The sequence below is a fragment of the Bacillus rossius genome, chromosome 10, assembly GCF_032445375.1.
Source record: "Bacillus rossius redtenbacheri isolate Brsri chromosome 10, Brsri_v3, whole genome shotgun sequence".
NCBI lineage: Eukaryota > Metazoa > Arthropoda > Insecta > Phasmatodea > Bacillidae > Bacillus > Bacillus rossius.
The window spans coordinates 56569650-56594540 of record NC_086337.1 but is presented as its reverse complement, the minus strand read 5'-3'; the positions used below and the strand labels follow the sequence as shown (position 1 = coordinate 56594540).

Here is a 24891-nt window from a genome sequence, read left to right as displayed (position 1 = left end):
AACAAACACAGGCCGTTAGGTCAAGACTCAGTCATCAGCCAATGAGCAGACGTCAGTGGTTCACTGAGAGAAAGGTTTGTCTGCCTCGACAAAATATTTGTTTTTATATGGCGAAATAAATATATTTTGTTAATTCAAACAAATTTTTTGCAGCAGGAAAGATTCTGTTGACCCAACAAAATGATTTTGTCAACTCAAATGTATATTTGGTTAGTTGTAACAAATTATTTTTGTTACTTACTGAGTTTGGTTAAAATAACAAAATATTTTGTTCCACCAAGTAAATATTTGTTTCGCCATATACAAACAAATATTTGTTTTATTCAAACAAACCTTTTTCTCTGTGTAGGATATGTAAATGATTGTGTAAATTACTGAACCAGCAAATTTTCCAGTCACTTTTTTGTAAGCATTATGCGCTGATAAAATTGACTGGTGGGATAAACACAGAGCTGTGTCAGGTTGTGTGATGGGTTTTTTCCCCAAGACCAAGTGAGACGTGGCCTTGGAAATAATCACACAGTTCGATCATAGGAGCTCAAGTAACAAAACAAGTGAGTGGTCGGATCAACTGCGTGCCGAGGAAGATGTGTTGTTTCTCCAGCGACTCTGTTACGTAAGCTGATAGGTATCTGGTAGTTTGGTTACGTCAGCGGTCAGCGATACTGCGTCACAATCTGGTCTTACCCAGGCGTCGTACAGACATTGTAGTGTCAAGCACTCATTCAGCCATTGGCCATTTCATTTACGACAGTATGCACTCCCAAAAGTAGCTTATTTACCTTGCTAGATTTTGAACCCTTACAGGTATGAAATTTCTTTTCTTGGGTCAAGTTTTTTTTTTTTTTTACTTTTTACATTCCTATATTTTTCTCAGGTGGTAGTAAACCCGACAATTTCACGTCACCATTAATTTGTGACTGCGAAAATTGTATTTCACATGAAATTTTTGCATTCTTGGATAGGCTTTTAAAAAACCAGTGACTTAACAAAAAAAAACGCTTTTAGTTTACACTTACGCATCTCCTCACTCTTATTATTTACGGGCCATGTAATTTCTTAAGAATAAGTAATAATTCCTAATAATATTACACTGTCAATCATATTAATGTAAATAGTTGATTACGAAACTTTTCGTACAAGCAATGTACAAGAACCTCAATTCCTTCATCATTTTTTACCTTTCATTCATTATTACTGAAGGCACAGTCTTGCCCCAGCAGAAGTAAGGCGCGGAAATTTTGCTGTGGTAAACACTCACGGCTTCTAAAATGAACTGAACTCGTTAAAAAAAAAATCGACACATCTTTGTGCGACATGTCGCTCGTTGCGAGTGAATGAGAGACGGACGAGCGCCTGTGAAGATGCAACCCGCGCGGCGCGCGTGTGTGGCGGGTTGGTCGGTCAGTGTCCCCCTGGCATCAGTCTGCACTGCAGTCTGGCAGTGGGACAGGACTGTAGAGATCGCTTCACTGAGCCCCGCTCCGCCCCGGTGGCCTCGCTGGCACGCTGGCTCAGTGAGCCGCCGGAGGACCAGCTGGGAGGACACGGGCCGGCATCACGTGTTGTTTGTTGCGAGCGGTGTGCTTCTTGAGGCCTCGTCAGTGCAACATTCCCCGACGCTGTTCTCCAGCTCATTTAATTATTTGTTGAGATGTTATTTAAAAAAAAAAGACTTTCAATAAAGATGAACGAAGTTACAGATATCCGACAGTGGAGTGTTGAATTTGTGGATTCCATGCGACAGGTTCGCCTTCGTACAGGTTCAAAAACTCCGCAGTCACTGTGTTACCTTATGCCATGGTCCATAACTTCCGTGTGAAAGAATGCACGAGACACGAGCCTCTGGCCGAGCACAGACGAGGTGGGGCGGACTCCAGGGTCAGCCGGCGGCGGGACCGGGGGGCGGGAGGGAGGTCGCCGCTCTGGCGGGGCTGAAGGCTGCCGCCGCGGGGAAGGACAGGTCCCTGGGCTCTGGCACATTCCGCGGCCACTGCTACAGCTGTCCCTGCTACAGCTGTCCCTGCTACAGCTGTCCCTGCTACAGCTGCACCCGCCACACCGTCCCTGCTACAGCTGCCCCTACCACAGCTGGGAGAACTATCAGCTCCGTGCTGATGTAGGTACCCTAGCTATTGCCTTTTCCTAATAAGTTTCTTATCCATCCCCCTTCTTTATTCGCCTCCAACAATACATCTCTACCAGCCATCCTCTTCAGAATCTTCATGTTTTCATGTCCATTTGGATAGGTTCTAGAAGAGAAGATGGTGATTAACGCCGTTGGAGTGGCTACATCTATGCACCGGATGAATCATGTAGCTTTGTTGTGACATTACTTCTGTACTTCTGGCTACAGACTTACAAGGGCTTCCAGTCAACGCGAGTAAAAATATTTAAAAAAAATTATACTACGTAATTAGAGACTCATCATTAACCTCGACAGTTTTTTTTAGTGGAAATCTTAATTTCTCTATGGTAAGACGTATTCGTAAGACGTTATCGTCATTTCTCCATTACAACAACGCAGATAAGAGGACAGGGAATGTGTATGCGCCATCTTCGCCATGTTAATAACTTAATTGGAAAACAGACCCTCTTTTCCCCATCTGGATAACAAAACCTTTTCTCCCCTTCGTAAAGTTTTTACGCGAGTTTCTTGCAAATGTGTTGTTAACAACTTTGATAACAATGCTCACTTAATGATAGCATTTTTTACGCATTTCTCTAGCGAGTTCCATTCAAAGCTATTCAACACGCTTCTAGCATTATCCTTTATGAATCAATGGTTTGTTTTACAAACCAATTTGCTAACCGGGGTGACTTCACATTTAGAACAGCAAACTTCCCCTAGACTAACACTTCCATGTAGGCGTCTATCTTAATTTTTCTGTGACGGCTATTTTAATATTTTTGTGGCGGCTATTTTAATGTTTCCGTGTTATTTATTCTGGTTACTTTATGAGGTCCGTGGTAACTCGGCTCTGATGCTGTTTTACTGCCATTGCCATTGAGTGTGATCGTGTTTATTAATTAATTTATTTTTGTTTGAGAACCGATAAAGAGTGTTCCTGGTCGTTGGCATTAAGGCCCCCGCATACCCGGGCACACACACGGTGCGCAGAGCTTCAGGGAAAACAACGCGATTTCAAAAATACTCAAGATATCCGAATAGGGGTCTGTTAAAGAAAAGCATTTATGAGTTCGCTAAGGGCCGAATAGTACTTTTGATTTCTGATTAAGTTTTTAAAATGTATTTCTAGAATAGTTAAGTTAAAATGGCTAAATCGGATGTTTTAAGAGTAAATTTTAGGCGTAAAACAACCGGTACAGATTCTTGAAAGCAATTAAGGGACTTGCATTACACCTTTATCTTCATTTCTCCGCCATATAATGTTACGGTCACCGCTCAAATTTCACAGTTTTCCTGTGACGACGAGAAGACTGCGCGTCAGTTCAGAGCCTTGCGCTTAGAGGCTATACCGCGCTAGAAATACCAGCGAGCGTCGCGCTTATCATCCCGCCTCGCTGACACACGTACACCCCTGACGAGGCGGGCCTCTTAAGCAAGTTATTAGGCTCACACCTCATGAATACATCAAAACTCCACCAGGCAACTGATCCCGTTAGGGCTTCATCCTAGTTAGGAGAAAATATGGTTCTTTTACATGCCTGACACTGTTACCAGTGTCTAACATGGGTTCCAAGAACCGGGAAATAGATTCGCCATTTCCAATCGCGGCCTCTTAAGCAGTTTAACATTTAAAAAAAAAAGCTGTAAAAAGAGCATCGAAGGACCACGCTCTCTCTCTGAGCCGAGCGAAGGTCGCCGCTGGCTTGTTTACAGCCCGGACGCGGACTGCGCAGTTGCGGCGGGAGCCGTCAGGGGCAGCACCGTCGCTCAGTGAGGAGGAGGGGGGAGGGGAGGGAGAAACAGGTTTGCAGGACGCGTGATGGTGTGATCCTCATTGCGGAGTTTTCCACCGTCGCGTGACGTCACCCGCGTACCAGAATAGTTCCTTTATTGGGGGTCCGCCCGCCTGCGTGTGAAGAGGTTGGCTTCAATTACACGTCTGCGCAGGTGGATGATGAGAGGTTTGACGTTGCGTTCTCCGCCGAAATTAACACAGCCTTCAAGACAGAACGAAATAAAAACTTCCAAGACAATTTGATATATCTTTTAAAAAATCTACTCAAGGCCCGGACACAAACAACGTAGAACAAACACGTGGATAGTTATAGCGATGAAAACTTTCACAGCACAAAGCGGTCTGGCTAAAACGAATATAAACTTAACCACATTTTAAAACATTTATTTTGGTGGTTTTAGCCTCCAAAATATTAACGCTATTGTTGTTGGTAGTGTGAAATTATAAAATAAAATGAAAAAAGCCGAAAGAATATCACGGATTTCGCAATAGTATATTATTGAGCAAGAGTTAACCCTAGAGAGAACTCTACTTTCTACTAACAACGGGCTTGAGTAGATGCTTATCACAATGTGTACGATTGCAGCTAGTAAGACTGAATTAAGTGTGAAGTTCAACTTTTATGTCTAATGCTGTGTTTTTCTTGTGAAAATCTCACGTTGATTGTGAACGGGCCTCTACTGAATGTCCACTAAATCGGACAAGGCTCTTCACTTACACTAAAGCCACGAGCAGGGAAATATCACAGGAACAATTGTGTAATAGTTATTCTTACCACTGATGGATCAGCAAAAGAATTATAATAATACAGAACATTCTGAATCACAGTTCAAACACTTTCACGTGTCACGTAAGTAGTTGTAGGACGGTATTTCCAAAAACCAAGTTCATTGCTGGCCCTATATTAATATCAACTGACAACAAAGTCTTCAGCCGGTTACTTGACATTACAAAAAGAGGATATATCTGTCAACACAAAATATTTGGTGGTGGTTAGGAAACTGGTTTTTCATTGCAGCAGTGAGACTTTTCCTAGTCAAGGGCCCGAGTAATTTTTTACAGATACGTCTGTGCATTTCCGGGAAAATGGGGGAGGCGGCAATTAAGTGAGTAACGAAATAAAATACATTTTAAATATAGTTAGCATACTGAAAATAAACACAAATATTTTGAGCGCATGTGATAAAAAGTAAAAAAAAATGCATTTTGTAAGAATTGTGCGAATAACGAGTTCTTTCTTAGAAATTTATTGCAAATACCAATATGATCTTTAACGGGTAGCTGGCTAGAAGCAATAATTTTTTTGAGGGAAAATATTAGAATTTTTTTAAGTTTTGAATTTTCTGAAAACAATTTCTTCCTTAAAAATCATAATTTTTGCTGTCCTCCACTGATGACTTGGTTTGATTGTTGGTGTGACAGCACGAGGTGGGCGCCGCGTGTTACCACTGCACCACTCCGCAGGCAAGAAGGGCGCAAGGCCGTCAGAGCTCGTCCGCTCGGGGGAGCTTCCGTGCATGTTGTGTTTTTTTTTTAAACACGATTGTTCTTTTTTCTATTGTAAAAAAACATTAAACAACATAAACAACACTCTTTTTTTTCAACATTCTCGACCTTGGTCTCAGTTCACAGACACTAAGCCCTGTCCTGTCTGGAGTGAAGCCCGCATGTCGCATAACTGTGATAACCATAACATTAGACGGCGGAGAAATGCAGATATATGTTATTCCGAAAACACGCGTCTTGGCCATTTTCACTCTTATAAAAAAAAAAAACGAATACAGAAAAGGAACTGCTTTATCCGCCTTCGGCGCATTCTTGAATGCTTGTCGCGACCAGACGCCGCTGTGATATCCGGAGCTGTGGAGGCCGGGTCGATGGAGGGGTGGGCGAGGTTGCTCGCTGGCGCAGACACGCAGCGTGTATCCTCGAGGTCCTTGGAGGAGGGGGGGGGGAGCGGGGAGGCACTAATCAGCGCGCCTGGTGGGGGGAGATGGTATCAGCACACGAGCCTCCCAGCCTGGCTCCCAGCAGTCCGCCCCCGCGGCAAGGACTTCGCACGGCCTCGGCCGCCGCGCTCGGCCGCAGAGGCGGGCGTGTCTGTGCCTGGTGTCTGTGCCTGGTGTCTCCTCCGCACCGGCGCGCAGAGCACAGGACCGCAGCGGGTGCCATGGAGGTGCACTGCGGGTCTCTAATCTGTACCGGGTGTCTCACGAAAAAAACAAGCGTCCAAGCCGTCTTCAATTTTTTATAGAAATTACACGTTTAAAAAGCAGCACTGGGAACAGAGTTGCTCCTTAGCGAATTGTTAAATGATTTTTCTGAACAGGCAGCTCTCGTACATGTGAAGCTGTGACACTGGCGAGGTGGACACACAGGCGAGGCGGGCACACGGCGGAGTGTAGCTGCTCTGCAGGCTCCTGGTCACCGCGACCATCTGCACATCTGCAGCTGCTTCGCGTCGGCGCCTGGACCACCCCTCCCGCCTGAGCCAGTGTGGCCCGCCGTAGGATGTGACCTTGTCATTGGCCAACTACCTTTATAAAAAAAAGGGGGTTATCTGTAAAGTCGTTTCACGGACGATAATTTTACGTGATAACGTCATAAGAAAACATTCATGAAAAAATTGCATTACTTTTTTAATTTTCAAATATTATTTACAGTTTTTCGCAAATTTAATTTAAATAATTATTTGTTTAAATATAATCACGATCAATTAGTTAAAAAGCCCGCCTTAACCCGTTTGATATTATAGAAGATTTTTCTCGCACGGTGGTTGGCCGGTTCTAGCAAGCTCGGCTCAGACGGAACGTGACAATTATTCGTGCGTGCAGCCGGCGTTCATCGATTTATAAGACGTTATCACATCAAATTATTTAATCATGTATAGACAAGTTGAGTCTTTCCTTGAGTGAATTGGATCTGCGAAATAATCATGGTTGTACTAATTTCATTCACGTCACGATCTCACACTCAATGCCCACGTCATTACTATCATTTAAGGCTAAACCTGCAAATTTAAACATGATTTATCTCTTGATTTCGTGACCAGATAATTCCCAGGTGTTATCTAATAGTGGTAAAATGCCACTTAAGTATTCTTTGTTATCCTAACTTGCGGGACATTTTGAATCTCGCAAATAACGTCAAGTAAATATCTGGTGAAAAAAAAATAACTGTCACTACACACAAATAAAAATATCCATGGTGACAATTCTGCACAAATTACCTACACCAAAGTGAATTCGTAAGTATGAAGACAATTAGATAAAACAATTTTTTTTTTTGTTGGGACTGTAGCATGTCTGCTACCCCTAGATTATATATTTTTATTTTAGCTCTGTAAGCGCGGAACTTGTTATTAAATCATTGGAATTTTTTACGTTTAATTTAGTTTTATTTCCAATTTTCAAAAATTTTAATTGTCCATTAGAGGCGGGCCGAAAGCCATCGTGTTAGTCAGCTTCAGAAAGTTTTGTATTAATTAATACAGATTTTTAATTTGTTTTACTACTATTACTTTTATTTATTGCCTGGTTTATTTAAGTTTTACGTCGAGTATTTTGAATTGGCATTTTAGACTTTATATTCGGACTTTAGTTCCTTGAGTCGCCGCTAGAAATGCAACAGCGCTTCTGCGCCCAGCGAGGGCGGAGTGGAGTTGGTTCTCCGCGGCCAGAGAGGCCGATCGGCCTGGCACCGGTTGTGATGGCGTCACGACGTGTATGCAGTGTGCAGTACTTATTTTTAGGCAAAGGCGTAAACTTTTAAATTTAACAAGCATTAAGCTTGGTGGATTGGACTGGGAAGTTATCAGTGGTATTGATTTTTTGAAGAAGTTACGTTTTTGTGATGTACGCCACACACCGGTCAGCTGTTCGCCCCATTTGGCCGGTTGGGCGTGACCTTCACCGCAAACGGACATTTGCTTGAGCATTTGCAAGTTCATGCAAATATACGGTAAACGCTTTTCAGAAGAGGATATCAAGTAAGTGCCCCTTGCATGTTTTTGGCACAGGTGTGGGAAATCTACGTACTTTTTTTTCAAGTTGACTTGTAATTTTGCGGCAGTTTCAACCTTTTGGTGAAACGTAAAATGAACATAAAGTTTTTTTTTAAAGTTTACCAGTGGAAACAGGTATTCTCGTGCGTTTAATAAGCCTTCCCAGCTTTAGTGCGCACGGACCTTTTTTAAATGGAATCACACGGCCGTGTACTGGAACTGGAACTTATATATTTTTTTGGTATTCTGTAATAATAATATACCAGGCTTAATTTTAAGAAATATATTTTTAGTAGGCTTTTGTAACATGTTTATATTGCCGGAGCTGTAATTTACTTCACATGGGAGCACCCTGTGCGCATTATTTGTAAAATTAATATTTTAGTCTAAGTTTTGCTTGACGCCAGCAAAGGTTTGAAATTGTTCTTAATTTTTTTTTGGTAACGTATTTAATCTTTAAATTTTATGCTCAAATATTTTATAGTTGTATAAATGTACGTTCCGGGTAGGGAATATAGGAAATCTATTGTAGGAAGTAATGATATTTATATGGAGAGTGGCAACGAAGTTGGACTAAATATAATCTCATCTACTATATAAGGAATGTATGTATTGCCTAATACGTTATTGTAATTGGATCAACTTATATATGCAACGTGCTTTACGTAATGTAATGTTTTTCTCAGAACACGTTGTTTGGCAAAGTTAACATTTTTTTTTTTTAGGAAAATAAATATTAGATGCTTATCTTTATTTCGGTTGTAGGTTTTCTTAGCTGGACCAAACTGACCCTATCTTTTAGTTTCTGCTGTAAAGAATTTTTCAAAGCTTTTGAATTAATTTTGATATTAACATTTTGTAATATTTTCTTTATGTCTGCCCCCATTCTGATTTGTGGGGTTTTAGACGTGGTTTTGGCTCTGTAACTATTAGTATTTTGGGCAGAGCAATTTTTCTGCATTTAGATAAAATAAAAAAAATTATACACGTTAGTACCCAGCTGGGGGGCGGGTATTGTGACCTTTGTCTGAAAGTGATGAGCAAAGGTTACAGGAGTCATCAGTTGGATATAATTCCGCATAAAGTAACGCTTAAATAAATTTTATCTGACATACCTCGTGGTTGCAAGCTTTTCAAGTTGTTTTACAAGCTTTCTGAATGGCGTGTTTACTCCGCAGGCGTCGATGATACCACCCGCCCGACGTGCGAGCGTGGCGAGCGTCGCGGTCGCATACCTCCCAGGGGCGCCCGGGACCCGCCAGTGTTCACGTGACCGCAGTGGGCGGGGCCTGGGCGGGGCCTGGGCGGGGCTACGGGTCCAGGTTTGTCTGTGTCTGGATCGTTGTTTGGCAACACGCACTCTCTCGCCCCTACCTTGCTCGCGGTAGCGACATTCCAGTAGCGACCGGTCGACTCGGCGCTGCGTCATCACTACCACCCGGGAACTACACGGGGTTTCGTAATCCTCCACGGAACTCTGCAACAACTGTTGAAACTCCCTGCGTGGAAGCTACCGCCGGTACTTAGTAGCTGGTGTCTCGACCCCTCTAGCTCCATTTCCCCCTCTTTTTATTTCACGTCCTAACACCATCTCACCAAGTTTCTCAAAAAAAAAAAATGTTACACTCACAAAAAACAAGCTTGTGCGTGAGTATTACTAATGTATAGAGACCTGCAAAATTCGCGGTTTCGATGGCCTTCAGGATGGACTGCACATGCCCCTGTACACTCGGGCAAATAACGCCAAGTTCATTGTCTGCCGACTTGTAAGTCGTCTCAGCTGGTTTGTCTACGATTCGATCCTCTTCTTTGGTTGAGGGTTTATAACTGGTTGAGATTCGTCCAGATGAACAGTAAGCCAATAGCAAAATTATCTAAGAGGTATATGTGTTTGAATTCTAGCCTATCACCGAATGAATCCGCGAATTTTGCAGGTCTCTACTAATGTATTAATGCAACGTGAGTATTTCCAAGTATATTATCGATAAATATATGAATAAAAAATGTAATTTCTCGTTCGAAATGTTAAATCTCATGAACAGGGAACTGCTTGGGACTTCCGCTGTCCAGTAAATTTCTCACTGGATATCCGTTTCAACTGCTCTCGGCTTACTGAAGTGAATCCTCTTTCACAGCCGGTGGGACAAGTGGAGTGGGATACGTCATCGGAACGCAACTCAAGTACAACGATCAGGGGCGAGACACTCGGTGGTAAAACTTGCATGATTTCTCTCTCGCATGCCAGCACACGTTCTTATACAAGGTCCTATCTCTCTATGACGCGAGAGGCGGCCACCAGACACACGCAGACTTTAGTAAACAACGATTTCCTCAATTGAAAAAATAATGGGCCCGTTTATTTATGTACGCTCATTATAATTTATACTTGCTTGGCGTAATATAAAATTTAATTTAATTTTGCGTGCAAATAATTAATACTAAAAAAAATTATAAAAGGAATGATACTATATTATGAATACGGCTTGTAAAATACAAATTCTATCAAATTAAAAATAATTAAATACTCAGTATTCAATCTTAATATAAACCATGTGGATATATTTTTTTAATTTAGTAAAATAATTGAAATTAATATTGAAAATAAATAAATATGTTTCATACTTATTTTAATTTATTAATTTTAATTATTAAATAAATCATAATTTAATAATTTAGAATGAAAATAAATTTTGCATAAGTAAACATAACCTCATTTACATAAATGTACTTGAAAACGTTTAATAACACGATTTATATTACTAAAATTTATAATAAATATGTTTTAATGAAATGGACCAGTATTCAATATCAATCACTAAAGTACAGTATTAAAAGGCACCTATATAATTTAAATTTGTATGTGGCCTTTTCTCGTACAATCTGGTCGCATGGTGCGCGAGCCTAGTGAATATCCACTCTCACCACGTGTACTCTACCTGCCCTGCACTGGGAAGTCCAGCCTACGGCCTTGAAGCGGACAGAGATCTCGAGCTGTGGCGAGTGGATGTCCTAAGTGTCGCCGGGAATACCACACGTGGAATGCTCTTCGAATAATTATCGCGTGGATTTTATTTTTTTTTTTTTTTTGCAACGAACGTAAAGGCCAAGGCCCGTGGTTCCTTTTAAGGTCGTGGCAACGGCTCCGTGGCCTTGAGGGGACGCCGAACAAATTCAAGTACATTCCTGCTGGTCTGAGGACTTGAGCTCAACTTTACAAAACATACTGCTGCGTGAAAAGTCTGTTTACGGACGATAATTTTACGTGATAACGTCATAAGAAAACATTGATGAAAAATTGCATAGGTACTTTTTAATTTTCAAATATTATTTACAGTTTTTGTTTGAATATTATCACGAACAATTAGTTAAAAAAAAAAGCCCGCCTTAACCTGTTTGATATTATAGAAGATTTTCTCGCACTGTGGTTGGCCGGTTCTTGCACGCTCGGCTCAGGCGGAACGTGACAATTTTTCGTGCGTGCAGCCGGCGTTCATCGATTTATTAGACGTTGTCACGTCAAAAATGATTGCAATGCTGAGCGGCGCACGAGGACATGTTTAAATAATTAAAATCACGTGGCATCAAGGACGGATGTCTTTGTTTCGGAGGTTTATTGACAAGACCGTGTGTTCCGTCTGGAGTCACGCACGGCGCACCTGCCGAGGGCACCGCGGCAACTTGTGGGCCGCGAGCCACCCAGCTTCGACGGCATTGCATCAACACAACACAATACCATACACACCAGTGGAACTCCATGTCGTTCAATCAACAACATCGTACATGGTGCGATATTAAAGCACTTACGTAAGCCCGGTGCTGGTACCAAGTAGAGTTCTCTCTCGGATTCACTCTCGCTGGATACCGTGTTGCTGTTAAACCCGTGATATGTTTTCGGCCAATCAGTTGCTCTGAACGTCATAACTCGTCATTTTTAATTAATAACAAAAATGCGCGTGCTGACTAGATTGTGCCGAATATTATTATTATTATTATTGTTCAATACGTTCGCACGATGGGGTTAAGCTATAAACGTCACGGTCTAATTTCCGTAGGAGGAGGTGGGGGGGAAATAGTATTTCTGCATTTAATTTTGCAATCCATGTGCTACTGTGGATTTTATTCTGTTAATACTTATTTTTTCCCCCATCATTAACTACAAGGGCATATTATTTTTGAAGGCTAAAACGACGAAAATAAACAATGGAATGCGGTTTATAACCGATGTAGCCAGGCAGCTAACTGTGTTATGTAACTGGTTACCGCTATGGCTATCCATGTGTTGGTACTGAGTTGACCGTGGCCGGGTAATTATTCCTTTTTTTTTCACCTCGCATGTAATGTTCTGATGTTGAGGAAGTTGTTCGACGACTCCGAGCCGGCGGGAACCGGTTGCAGCTCGGGCGCGCTCGGCCGACAGATCGATAGATCTTATCTTACCTTATCTTATCTTAATTAGGGTGGCCTACGGCGTTGCACCAACAGCCAGAGGGTGATTTGACCTTATCCGAAATCTTATCACATCGTCAGCAATCAATTCTCTGTATGTAAATGTCACACCCATGCCTTACCCGGGACTCGAACCCAGGACCCCTCGCACCGTAAGCCGGTGTGCATCCGACTGCGCTACGGAGGTCGGCAGATCGATGGATCGCCTCGCAGATAAGCCCGCCGACACGAGGCGCGACGCCGCGAACAGATGACCGGCGCGACGAACAAAGGACTGTCGCGGTTTTCTCCTCGCTGCACCAGAGCACACGTGGCGTGTGTTCCGTTATGTGTCCGCGGCTTACATCAGCGACGTCACTGCAATTGACGTGTATGCCAGATAAACTATTGTGTTGGTTAAATATGAAAAATAATTATTTCACTGATAAATTAAAAATACTTTTTCCTTGGCTCTTATTATTTTATTTCGGGCATTTAAAACAACGGTGATATTTTTTGATAATTATTTAATTTAAAGGCAGAGTAAAATAAAAATTTGTATCGTCAATGTTGCGAAAATTATTATTTTTTAAAATTATTTATGTATTTTAGATTGTTATGAGAGGAATTAAGAAAATCCGGCCTCCGACCTTCTCGTAGCCAACCTAGTTGAAACAGAACCTTGAATAGCTACGCCATTTCATAGAGTGTATGACTATTCACAAAAAAAAAAACAGAAAAAAAAGCTTTTATTCTGATGGATTCAGACCGGAGCATGACATTGTCCCGCTGGGCAATTTTCATGACTTTTAAAGGATTTCAAAAATTCCCGGATCAATTGCAACGTCCCTGGCTTCCCGGAATGTGTACAACCTGTGGCGGATACAGAGGTTCTTGAAGTGCAGGTTGCGGACAGCAAGAAGATGGAGGACGGAACTCACCCTTGACGTCGGCGCTGTCCAGCACGGTGATCCTCTTCTTGAAGAACCTGGCGATGAACACGCACACGCCCATCCTGATGAAGTAGTGTATCTCCAGCAGCATGTAGACCAGCAGCACGGCCGCCAGGGCCGCCCCCAGCACGTAGCACGCTATCGCCTCCCCCGTCATGCTCGCGTCGGCCTCCCGGGACAGTGGGCGCTGCCTCCCGTCTTCCCTCCCGCGCGGGGAGCTGTGCACCACGAGCGGCTAGCACTTCCCTCTCTCCCGACCGGCGCGCCGAGCGACTCGACGCTGACTGACTGCCGCTCGATGCGCGGGCTCGAGTATAGCGCCGCGATCACGCCCTCCCCGGGGCCGCCGCGAGGCCGCCCGCCGGACTATCCCCTCTCCGGGGCCGCCGCGCACTGCGCCGGTATACTACACCTGCCTTATTCCTGCTCTGGGGCCTCCATGGCCCTCCGAGGCTGCTGCCTTGTGCCTTATCCCCTCTCCGGGGCCGCCGCGCACTGCGCCGGTATACCACCCCTGCCTTATTCCTGCTCTGGGGCCTCCATGGCCCTCCGGGGCTGCTGCCTTATGCCTTATTCCCTCTCCGGGGCCCCGCGCACTGCGCCGGTGCACCACCCCTGCCTTATTCCTGCTCTGGGGCCTCCATTGCCCTCCGGGGCTGCTGCCTTATGCCTTATTCCCTCTCCGGGGCCCCGCGCACTGCGCCGGTGCACCACTCCTGCCTTATTCCTGCTCTGGGGCCTCCATGGCCCTCTGGGGCTGCTGCCTTGTGCCTTATGCCCTCTCCGGGGCCCTGCGCACTGCGCCGGTATACCACCCCTGGGGCCTGTTCCATAAAAGAGTAGTAATCTACCGTAGTATTTTACTGTAGTAACTCGGCTAACATATGTTAGTAAGTTATTTTTGTTTCATAAAAATATTCGTACTGCAGTAAATACCACACTTATTCTACTACAGTTACTGCAGTAAAACTATTGATAAATATGGCGCGAAATGGAAGAAATCTTAAACATGTTAGCTTTTTACAACATGTGTTAAGTAACAAAGACATTTTTTTTGGAAAATTTTCATCGAACTTAGGACGAGATGATAAGCGAAAAAAATAGGAAGAACTACGAGATTATGCAGTTTCAATGAGTCCAATTATTGGACTCATCACAAATGATAAAGATTATGAGTTTGTACGAAATAATGTGTGGGGAAATCTGAGGAAGAAAACAATTGTAAGTACTGTATACGTTAACATTATTATTATTAATAGGTGCATCTTTATTTGTGATCAGTGTTCACTTAGGCCTACGAGACAGATTGTGGTACATTGTGATGTGTAACCTATCTTCACTAAAAAATTAAAATGGTCATAGAAATATGAAATTACTGGGTTTGTATCTACATTCTTTTTGCAGATGAAAATGGAGAATAGGTCTCAAACTGGAAGCGGAGGAGGAACTGAATGCAAATTTGACGAATGTGATCGTCTTGCACAAGACATTGTTGGCAGAGATTCCCCTATCATAAATGGTTTAGGAGTTATTGATTCTTTACAAGAACATAATCCAAGTCATGTCACTGGTAATGAAGAAGATCCGCAGGAATTGATTGTCCTTGGGACTGATAAAACCATCTCTCCTACTATAATTGAATCACAAACACCCAAAAGGACACTTCATGATTATGACTGCCCCAAATCTAAAAAGGTAGGCCAATATTAATAGTTATAAATAATAAGTAATATAGCAAAGTTTTAATAATAACAATAACAATCAATTCGGGTCGTTTATATTAATGTTTAATTATGACAATTTTCCAACTTCACTTTTAATATATTGCACACTGTAACATTGTGATATCCAACTAAAATAAGATCCTATTAACCTATTCCTACTTTCACAGGTGAAGGTTAAAGATGGCAAATTCAATGAACTTCAACACTTAAAAGAAGAATAAATGAGGCTTCAGATTCAGCATATAAAAATGAGTAACTACATGCTGCAGTTAGATTTACTAGAAAAAGAAGAAAAACTAGGTTTGCCTCCATCTGTTTTCACACAAGCCCTTGCTTCTACAAGTGGTGCAAAAGAACAACATGCTACGTTTGTAATTAGTGACAATTTCACGATCAATGAAGGAGAGATCGTGCTAGTTTCCAAATACTGAAAAAGTCATGAACATGGCATTTATTTGGTGTCGTATGTTAATAATAATCACTGCAAATCTCACTAAATGTTGTTAAAGTTATTATAATAAAAGTTCAGTTTTTCATGTCCTTGAGCATCTTCAATTTCATTTTCCCTTTCGTCCTCCACTTCATTGTCACTATCTTCTTGAAATAAAGTCACTCCATCTGTTTTGCTTATGTTACACAAAACTACACAGCACTGAACAATTTGGCACGCAAACATTGGATCTACTCGAAGATAGCTGAGACATGAAAATTTTTCCTTAAGAATGCCTATGGCATTTTCAATTACACGTCGTGTTTTCCTGTGTGCCCTCAGAAATCGCCGTTGTGCTTCATTTTCTGGGTCCCTTAGAATGGGAGGAATCAGCCAAGATTTTAGGGGATAGATAATATCTCCCAGTAATACACCCTCTGGGTATGGTCTCCAACCTGTCTCCATCTTGTGATGTAAACTACTATTTCGAAGAACCCTGGCATCATTGACACTGCCAGGCCAATTAGCATTACAATAGTAGAATTCAAGGTCAAGACCACAGACAAGCATGACATTAATTGAATGTTCCCCATGCCTGTCTACAAAAGCTGGTTCATGCTGTGTAGGGGCGTCAATTTTTATCAGTGTTCCGTCAACTGCGCCACAGACTAGAGGCATTGATGATAACTGATGAAACTGATGTACTATGTTAACACAATTTTCAGGCCAACACACCATCCTTCGTAGAAGTTGATTGTTGATTACATTAACTACCTTCTTAACTGACCTACAAACTGATGCCTTTGATGTACCATGCATATCCCCTATTGCATGGTACTGGGCACCTGTTCCTAACCAGTGTAAACTTAACTGTAATTGTAGTTGAGGTGTCATAGTTTTGTTTCTTTTTGTTTCATGCTTCAAAAATGGTCCAATTTCATCCAGTAAACACTGAAACTGTTGGCTAGTTAATCTAAATCGTTCATTAAATTGATATCTACCTTCAAACATCCCATAATCTATTTTTGGCCTAAAAGATCTACGGTTTCTGTAAATTACATCTTCATCGTCTTCAGAATCACTTGAAGAAAACATTCTTCACTAGCCGAACACACAATAATATTAAGTTACATTGATTGTAATGGTTTATTGCTGTTATGTTCACATTTACCCTGAACCATAGTTGGGTAAAATATTGCAGTAATTTTCTACTTTAAAATAAATGTGGTACTTTTCATGAAACACAAGGGATACTACTGCTGTAAGATACAGTAGTAACAAAGCATTTACTGCGGTAGGTTACTTTTTACTATGGTTTGTTTATGGAACATACTGTCGTAATAAACAGTGGTAATTTACTATACTTTAATAGTAATTACCACAGTAGAGTTTTATGAAACAGGCCCCTGGAGAGCCACCATCTGCCTTATTCTGCTCAGGGGCCTCCATAGCCCTCCGGGGCAGCTGCCTTATGCCTTAACCCCACTCCGGTGCCTCGCACACTCCGCCACGTGTTGCACCTTTTCGTAAAGTTAATATTGAGAAATGTGTCCCATGGTATTTGAGGTTATAAAATCTCATAGGCATAGTTTCAGTGCAGAAACTGTTCGATAGTTTCTTTGGCTAGTTCAATACAGTAAGCACTGTGACAAATGACATAAATTATTTGGAGGAAAGTGCAGGTCTGCTCGCGTCATAGTTTTCTTCAGACGGTTTTGCCAGTTCAATTGAAAGCCGGTGGTATGGACAATCCACAGAAGCCAGTCCGAATTATCCCTGCTCCGGGGCCCCGCACGCCCCGACGCGCCGGAAATCGCTACGTCAGCTCGCCGACGCTGCACCGGATCAATAACCGCCCGTAGCGGCGACGGAGGGCGGTGATTGGTGGAGGGGAGGGCTGATGCTACAACCACGGCACGAGTCCTCGGTGGCTGCAAGTTTCCTTCCGTAGCACACGACACAGCTCCCAGACCTTGATCCGGGAAGGCATTATGGAAAAGAAAAACGTCTCTACTTGGCATTGAATCAAATCTGAGACTGGTAGTTCGCAAATATAAAACCCTAAAACTAACCAGAGCCACACGCAGAATTGTCAAAATGTGTGTGGGGGGGGGGGGGGGGGAAATTCAACCTCCTTACCTGCTGTTTTATTTCAGATTCTTTTTCGTTTGGTTGGTGGGAGTTAATTATTATTTTAAGGATTTTTTATATATATATTTTTTCATTTAAACCAGACACCACCAAATATTTTGTGATGACAGAAAAAAATAAATAATTTCGTAGCCTCAACAAACCCCTCTTTTTTTTAAAACATCTTCCAGTCATTGATAAGCAACTTAGTGCCACTGCAAGATATCCAATGGGTTTCTAAATTTTAAAAGAAAAATAAAATGTTTCATGTGGCGGCCAAGAGCAGTTTCTTCGGTGTTTCAACAGCTTTTGAATTTCGGCGGGCAGATGAACGTTGTGGTTACCACGACTGAGAGACACGCTACACGAATGTGACAGGGAAAGGTAGTTATGCCCTCCGAAAGGCGGAGCTGTGCCGGTGGTATAGTAGTAGCTGTGTGGAAGCCCGTGTGAGCTGCTCTGTGAGAGACCAGTCCTACCTAGTTCGGGCTGAATACTGCGCATTTAACATGTCTCAACATGCAACCGGGGTCTGATATCGGAACGTATGCGCCAGTTAGGAGCGGAACAAAAAAAAACATAGTTTGGTGGGAATAGCAGATTTCTCGCTGACAATCCCTGAAACGTTTTTTTTTTTTTTTTTTCGAAGTGTCTCGCTGACGCAATGGCAAACGAACCTGTATTGGCGGAACAATAGTGTTTATCGTTCACGACCGCTGTTATTCGTTCTTCGGACACGCGCGAATTGCATGGACGAAGGGGGGAAAAAACCAACACGTTCTAACGTAAGTCCCAAACAACCTTGAAATACGTCACTGAGCCTGCAGACAATCTGTAGTTAGACGTGACAAGTGGACTGGTGAATCCCTCGCATAGTCAATAGCGGTCAAAGTAAGGACTTGTTCGTAACAAGCGATTAAGAGGAGATAACCCAAAATTATTTTGCTTATAATATTTGCTTATATTTATTTTTGTACACTATCTTAAATAACTTCATTATATATATACTAGTTATAATATATATATATATTAGTATATACGACGTTGATAAATTCCGACCCCGTTTGAACAATCACAATGACATTTGGCACAATGAAGTGTTTTTTATGTAGAAAGTTTTTATGCTATCCTTTTTTTTTTTGTAACTCTTCACTAGATGGCGCTGAAGAGCATCAACTTCTATATCGTTTAACCGATCGCCACGGGAACATTCATTTTTACAACACAAAACCATAGGTCATACACATGCAATCAGAGAGTGCGTGTCATTTATCTGTGTGCGCCACACGGTCATATAGTAAGGTCTGGCAACTTCCTTTCCTTCTCCTTGGTGAGACCCGTCCGCTTAGTGGAGCTCGCGGCGGCCAGCGAATTAACGCCGCTAATTACAGTTCAGTTTTTAACTGACTTGATAATTGGCCTGGGCATCGCCAGGTACTGCAACTATGTAGTGTAATATAACCACATCAATGTCACGTTTTCATTGGATGCTGTCACATGTCTACCTTCTCTACTGGTCGAACTTGATGCGGTCAGGTTATGACTAGAGACCTGCAAAATTCGCGGTTTCTATGGCCTTCAGGATAGACTCCACATACCCCTGTACACTCGGGAAAATAACACAAGTTCATTGGCTGCCGACTTGTAAGTCGTCTCAGCTGGTTTGTCGGTTATTCGATCCTTCTTTGGTTGGGGGTTTATAACTGGTTGAGATTCATCCAGATGAACAGTAAGCCAATAGCAAAATTATCTAAGAGGTATATGTGTTTGAATTCTAACCTATCACCGAATGAATCCGCGAATTTTGCAGGTCTCTAGTTATGACTTATTATTAGATCCCGCAAAAATTCGCGTTTCATTTCGCGATAGGCTAGAATCCAAGTGCGTGTAACTTATTTCCACTTCAGTGATTGGAACACAGTTTGTCTGAAGGACTGTGAGCCAATGAATGACCCTCAACGTAAGAAGTATCGAATCACAAACATCCCAGTTTAGCAGGTGTCACGAGTCAGTAGCCAATGAGCTGGTGTAATTTTCCCGCGAGTGCATAGAGTATCGTGGAGTCTATCCTAAAGGTCATCGAAACCACGAATTTTTCCCGTTCCTACGCATTATTAGTCTCGCAGTTGTTAGCGATTCGAATCTGGCGGTATTCTGTCGCACGAGGAAGTTCGACCGACTGTCAAAGTGACGACTTTTCACGTCGAAATCAGAACCTGGGTCGGCGTGCGGAAACGGGCTGTTGCAGTTCGAGTCACGTCGAGCCGGAACTCAGCCATCACAGTTGTTTGTTATCACTCTGGGCCCCGTGCAAGCCTCTCTGTCACAAATATACCATATCAGCTAAACTTCTCTCGTGGCTGGCTTACGTTCATGATGTTATTTCATTCTTGTTCTGCTCATGCTTAATGGGTGAGGGACTGTATATATGTACTCGCTGAGAGTTAAAACATTGTAGCATAGCATGTGTTTCGTGATTGGTCGAAGCGTCGTTCAGGTACATGTCTACCGTCGGCCCACCAATCACAGCCACTCAGTCGGAAGCAAACGCGTCCTGAATGGCCCGGCCGAATAAGGCAATGACTTCTCTTGCAGACGATCACCAATCACAAGGAAGAAAAAAGTGGCACGGCATACTATGTTGCAATCGAATGGGCGATCAGATTTTTTCGCGAAAAATGCCTTCCCATATTAATTGGTTACATTGTTTTCTTTTTTTGCGTGTCATGTGTTTACATTTTTTTGTGTTTGGTTTTCGCACTTATACTTCTGAGTGTTGCCCATGTGTAACTACATGAGGGCCCCAGAACAAATACTGTTGTTTGTTTCCGAAAATAATGTTAAGATTTATTGTTAGGGACACCTGTATTTCGCGAATACATTTCGTGTCTAGGTGCATCGTACAACACCGTAGTTTTTTTCTTGTAGTTACTGGCTGTGGTCGGCGAGAGGTGTTTTCCCGCACTTGACGGGGCCAATGGGAATGTGGATACCGTACTGCTGCACGCACACGATTCGCCATTACTCTAAGAAAAAGCTACAGTGTTTTGTGACATACCTTGACACGATATCTATTCGCGAAATACAGGTGTCTATATTTATTGTGCATCATGTCTAAGTTCATTAGACATCGTTATTAGCGACTGTTAAACCACAATCACCAGCACAACAATCTAGTGAATCAACTAAGGCTACCATTATTGTTCTACTTCAAGATGAGACAATTCTGTTGGTAATTCTAAGTTAGTAATTTTTTTTTATTTCCTTTTTTTTTAAGTTTTGTTAACAATATTCACTTAACTAACCAGGAAATTCAGCACTCACAAAATCAAGCTTGTATGTGAGTGCATCTAGTCACTTTAAATAACATGCGGTACTTTGACAAACGACAATGTTGAGGGTTTCCGGAGATGAAAAAACACGCGAATCTACTTCGTGTTCATCAAATGGTTGGCCACGCGTATGAACCACTGACTTGAGACGAGAGATGACGCTGCAGGTTAGCTGGTGCAATCGTTTCTTGGGGAACGTTTCTTCCCCCTAGAAGTCATGAATTCGCGGATCCACGTATGTGTGTGTGTGTGTGTGTGTGCGCGCCTCGCACGGCGGGACACGCCTCACTCACGACTGTGTCCGCGAGGCAGCCGTCTGCTAACATGTTCGGCAAACAGGGGCTCGGGTTCCCCTGTCCTCCCACAACAGCTCTGTTGGTCAGCTGAGTCAGTGCTGTTCCGGTCACAGAGCCCACAGTGGGCGTCACTGCAGACGCGAAGAGTATTATTTCGGCTCTTTCATCGGAAGTGTGATCCCCAGCGCGCCCTGTGACGAAGTACTGACGCGTCCGACGGCTGGTCTTTAGACATCCGCGCATGAACTCTTGTTCCACAAGAGGCAGTGGCCTGGGACTCCTCGCGGGCCCTTGGTTCGATGCCCGGTTCTGGCGCACGGACCACGAGGCCCGCAACAGCTATGAAGTCAATACACAGTGTGTCGCGGTGTTGTCTGATCGAGCAAACAGTCTGAGCATAGGCCGGTCTTTTGACGTGACAACGTCTAATAAATCGATGAACGCCGGCTGCACGCTCGAAAAAGTGTCCCGTTACGCACATTGTCCCGTTATTCTGTGTCCCGTTACGCTCATTGTACGCTTGCACCTCAGCTATCTCTCTTCCACTCTATTGGAACAACCATCGATTTGACTTTTTCGAGGCACATTAAACTTGAAACACTCCCATTCGTTTCCTACTTTTCCTATCATCGTCCTATCCTTAACAGAATAACACAGATTGGAAGAAGTTAAATAGCAAACATGTATAAAAGTTATAGTTAAAATAATATCTTCGTTAAAGTAATAAACATATTTGAATTAATGAGTGCAAAGAAAAGTAAATTTATCAATTAAATTGTAGATTTCATTTCACCCCTTCTTTGTATCCATACAAAATAGTGATAATTCAATAAAAATTATTCAATTTTATTCATAAAAGTATGCAATCATTTCATCATTGTTTTGTTATAACGGTGTCACGTTAAACTATCGTCCGTAAACCGACTTTACAGACAACCAGTTTTTAACGGCTCGCGCATCGCACTCCTCTACTCCACGCGCCAGGCAAGAAACCGGCATATCGTCGGTAACGCGCCTGTAGGCTCTCACTTTCACATCAGAGCTGAACCTATAATTTCAATCTGCAACATTGAAGATAAAAAACACACTTGGACGTCCCTACACCACAAGCAATGCTGAATACAAAGAGACACCGCCGAAAAAAATTCGTGGTGTTTATTTTTCGAAATGCTACAATTCAAATAAATATACAACTAAGCTTATTTTTATATTAGTTCATAGAAGTATCGAATCATTTGAGATGATTCACAAGTCAGCAGCCAATAAATTTTGTATTATACTTATATTACATTATATGGAGTCAAACATAATAAACTTCTTTTGTAAGGAATTTAGGACAAAAAAATCATAACTCTGTTCGCAGGCACACCATCGAATTCGTTCAGAGTGTTTGTAAATCTTATAATTTTTATTTAAACTTTTGTCTGAAACAATTTTTGTTAAGACGAACCATTTTTGCGAGGAGTTGAATAAAAAGTGTTTCAAAAACGTTCAAAGGAAAATTTATAATAGCCTTTAATATGTTATTATAAATTTTGCTAAATAGGTGTCAAAATACATTACAGAGTAATTTTCAAATAATGAAAATAATAAATTATAATAAAGATTCGGCAAAGTTAATTAATATTTTATTATAATATTAAAATATTTTTAGTATTAATTATTTTCGTGCAAAATTAAAGTTAGTTTTTTACCACCCCACTGACGCGCGTATATAATAGGTACACGCACCCATTATTATTTTTTTAAGTCTGTTCGCAGAATGATATAGTCCATAACTGTTCTACGTTCTCAGTTGTAGGGAATGTTCGGGGATTATGGCAACGTGCTCAGCACTTGTGTGTCCTCCAGTTGAGGCTATTTATGAGATGGGCCCATCAATATTTCAGAAGCTGCCCAACTTTAATAGTCTTGTTTCATTCTTGCGCTGCGCATTTTGTTTACTGCCGAGACCGTCACACTTGCGCGTGGTGGGTTTCCCGTCGTTTGAAGCCGGTTCTGCTGACGTGGGCTCGGCAGGAAGGTGGACCGGTTAGTAATTTAGCCGCCACGCATACTTACCTCTCGCTTATTTAATTGTTCCTTTACGAAAATGCCAGGAGGAGGAACATCTTGGGTCCGCTTCTCCCGGCGAGCCGCGAAGGAAAGCTGTTCGCTGAATAAGAGGACGGATCGACGAAACAATGAACAAGCGAGTGACAAGTATCGTGACAGCCTGAGATCAGTAACGGATTTATACGGGGCATCAGCTGTCAGACGTGAAACCGTTCTTTTAACCCTTTTTTTGACCTGATAACTAGGGCCATGAAAATATCGCTAAAAGATCCAGAGAGTAGCTGGAAGTTAAAACACTGTAGCATCGTCTGTGTTTCGTGATTGGGTGAGTTACTTTGAGGTGCATGTCGATTGTTACAAAAACCAATCACACTGATTCAGTGCGGAAGCAAATTCGTCCTTAGTGGCTCGTGCAAACAAGGCAACGACTTCTCTCGCAGACGGCCGCCAATCACAAGGAAGAAACCGCTGGTGTGGGTATACCTTGTTGCAGTCTAGTAGGCGTTCAGATTTTTTCGCGAAAACTTCCTGCCCCTAGTGATAACGTCTTATAAATCGATGAACGCCGGCTGCACGCACGAAAAATTGTCACGTTCCGCCTGAGCCGAGCGTGCAAGAACCGGCCGACCGCCGTGCGAGAAAATCTTCTTTGATATCAAACAGGTTAAGGCGGGCTTTTTAACTAATTGTTCGTGATTATATTTAAACAAATTATTTAAATTAAATTTGCAAAAACTGTAAATAATATTTGAAAATTAAAAAAGTATGCAATTTTTCGTCAATGTTTTCTTATGACGTTATCACGTAAAATAATCGTCCGTAAACCGACTTTACACACACAACCCCTTTTTTTCCTGATATTCACATAGCAATATGGCGGACGATTGTATATATTTGTATCAGTTGTTCTAGACTGCTTTAATTAACGACTGCAGTTAAAGCTGTTCGGGAGAAAATTAGATCAAAATATTACTGGTTAATATGTTTATATACTTATATTAAAATTGTCCAAAACGAATCTTCGTAACACATATGTAATGATATGCGTTGACATTAATCGTCATTTTAACCTCCGGAACAGGCATAGCTGATACGTTTGTAAATAAACGGCCGCCATATTGGTTACGTGTAGTGCACTGAGATCCCTCTCCCCGTTTGGCTCTCCCCCCCCCCCCCACCCTAGTCTAGAATCGGAACTCATGCTCCGTCTGTATATTCCCTGATATAAGATGACAGCAGCCCATGAACAAATGACATGAGTCATGCTGTCTAAAACTGGACTAGATGAGCGCGTGCACGAGTACTGCTTTGTTGTTTTCTCGCCTGCAGCGCGATAGAATGGCTGCTTCCCCAATCAGTAGAGGGCGAACCTGTATACTTTATTTGGCGACAGAATGGAGCCCCTCCCCATTGGAATCTCTTTGCACGAGAGTGTTTGAACGACCAAGTATCCTGACAGTTGGATTGGTCGTAATGGTCGAGACGACAGAGCTCTTGTTTAGCTGGCCTCCACGTTCACCTGACCTAACCCCATGCGATTATTTTCTTTCCCTTCGGAGTTGTATAAAAAGATCGTGTCTACGTTCCGCCGCTACCTAATGATCTATTAGAGTTGAG

The 24891-nt window shown here is 42.3% G+C and overlaps 1 protein-coding gene across 1 annotated transcript in view; it reads right to left on the bottom strand.

Moving 5' to 3' along the window:
• Window positions 1-13617, bottom strand: part of LOC134536240 (protein THEM6) — a 42464-nt gene extending 28847 nt beyond the window's left edge. Inside the window, exon 1 of the mRNA XM_063375936.1 lies at window positions 13296-13617. Within this exon, the coding sequence (XP_063232006.1) occupies window positions 13296-13464 (169 nt within the window). The 5' untranslated portion in view covers window positions 13465-13617. The remainder of the gene's footprint in view (window positions 1-13295) is intronic.
• Between the last annotated feature and the right edge of the window lie 11274 nt (window positions 13618-24891).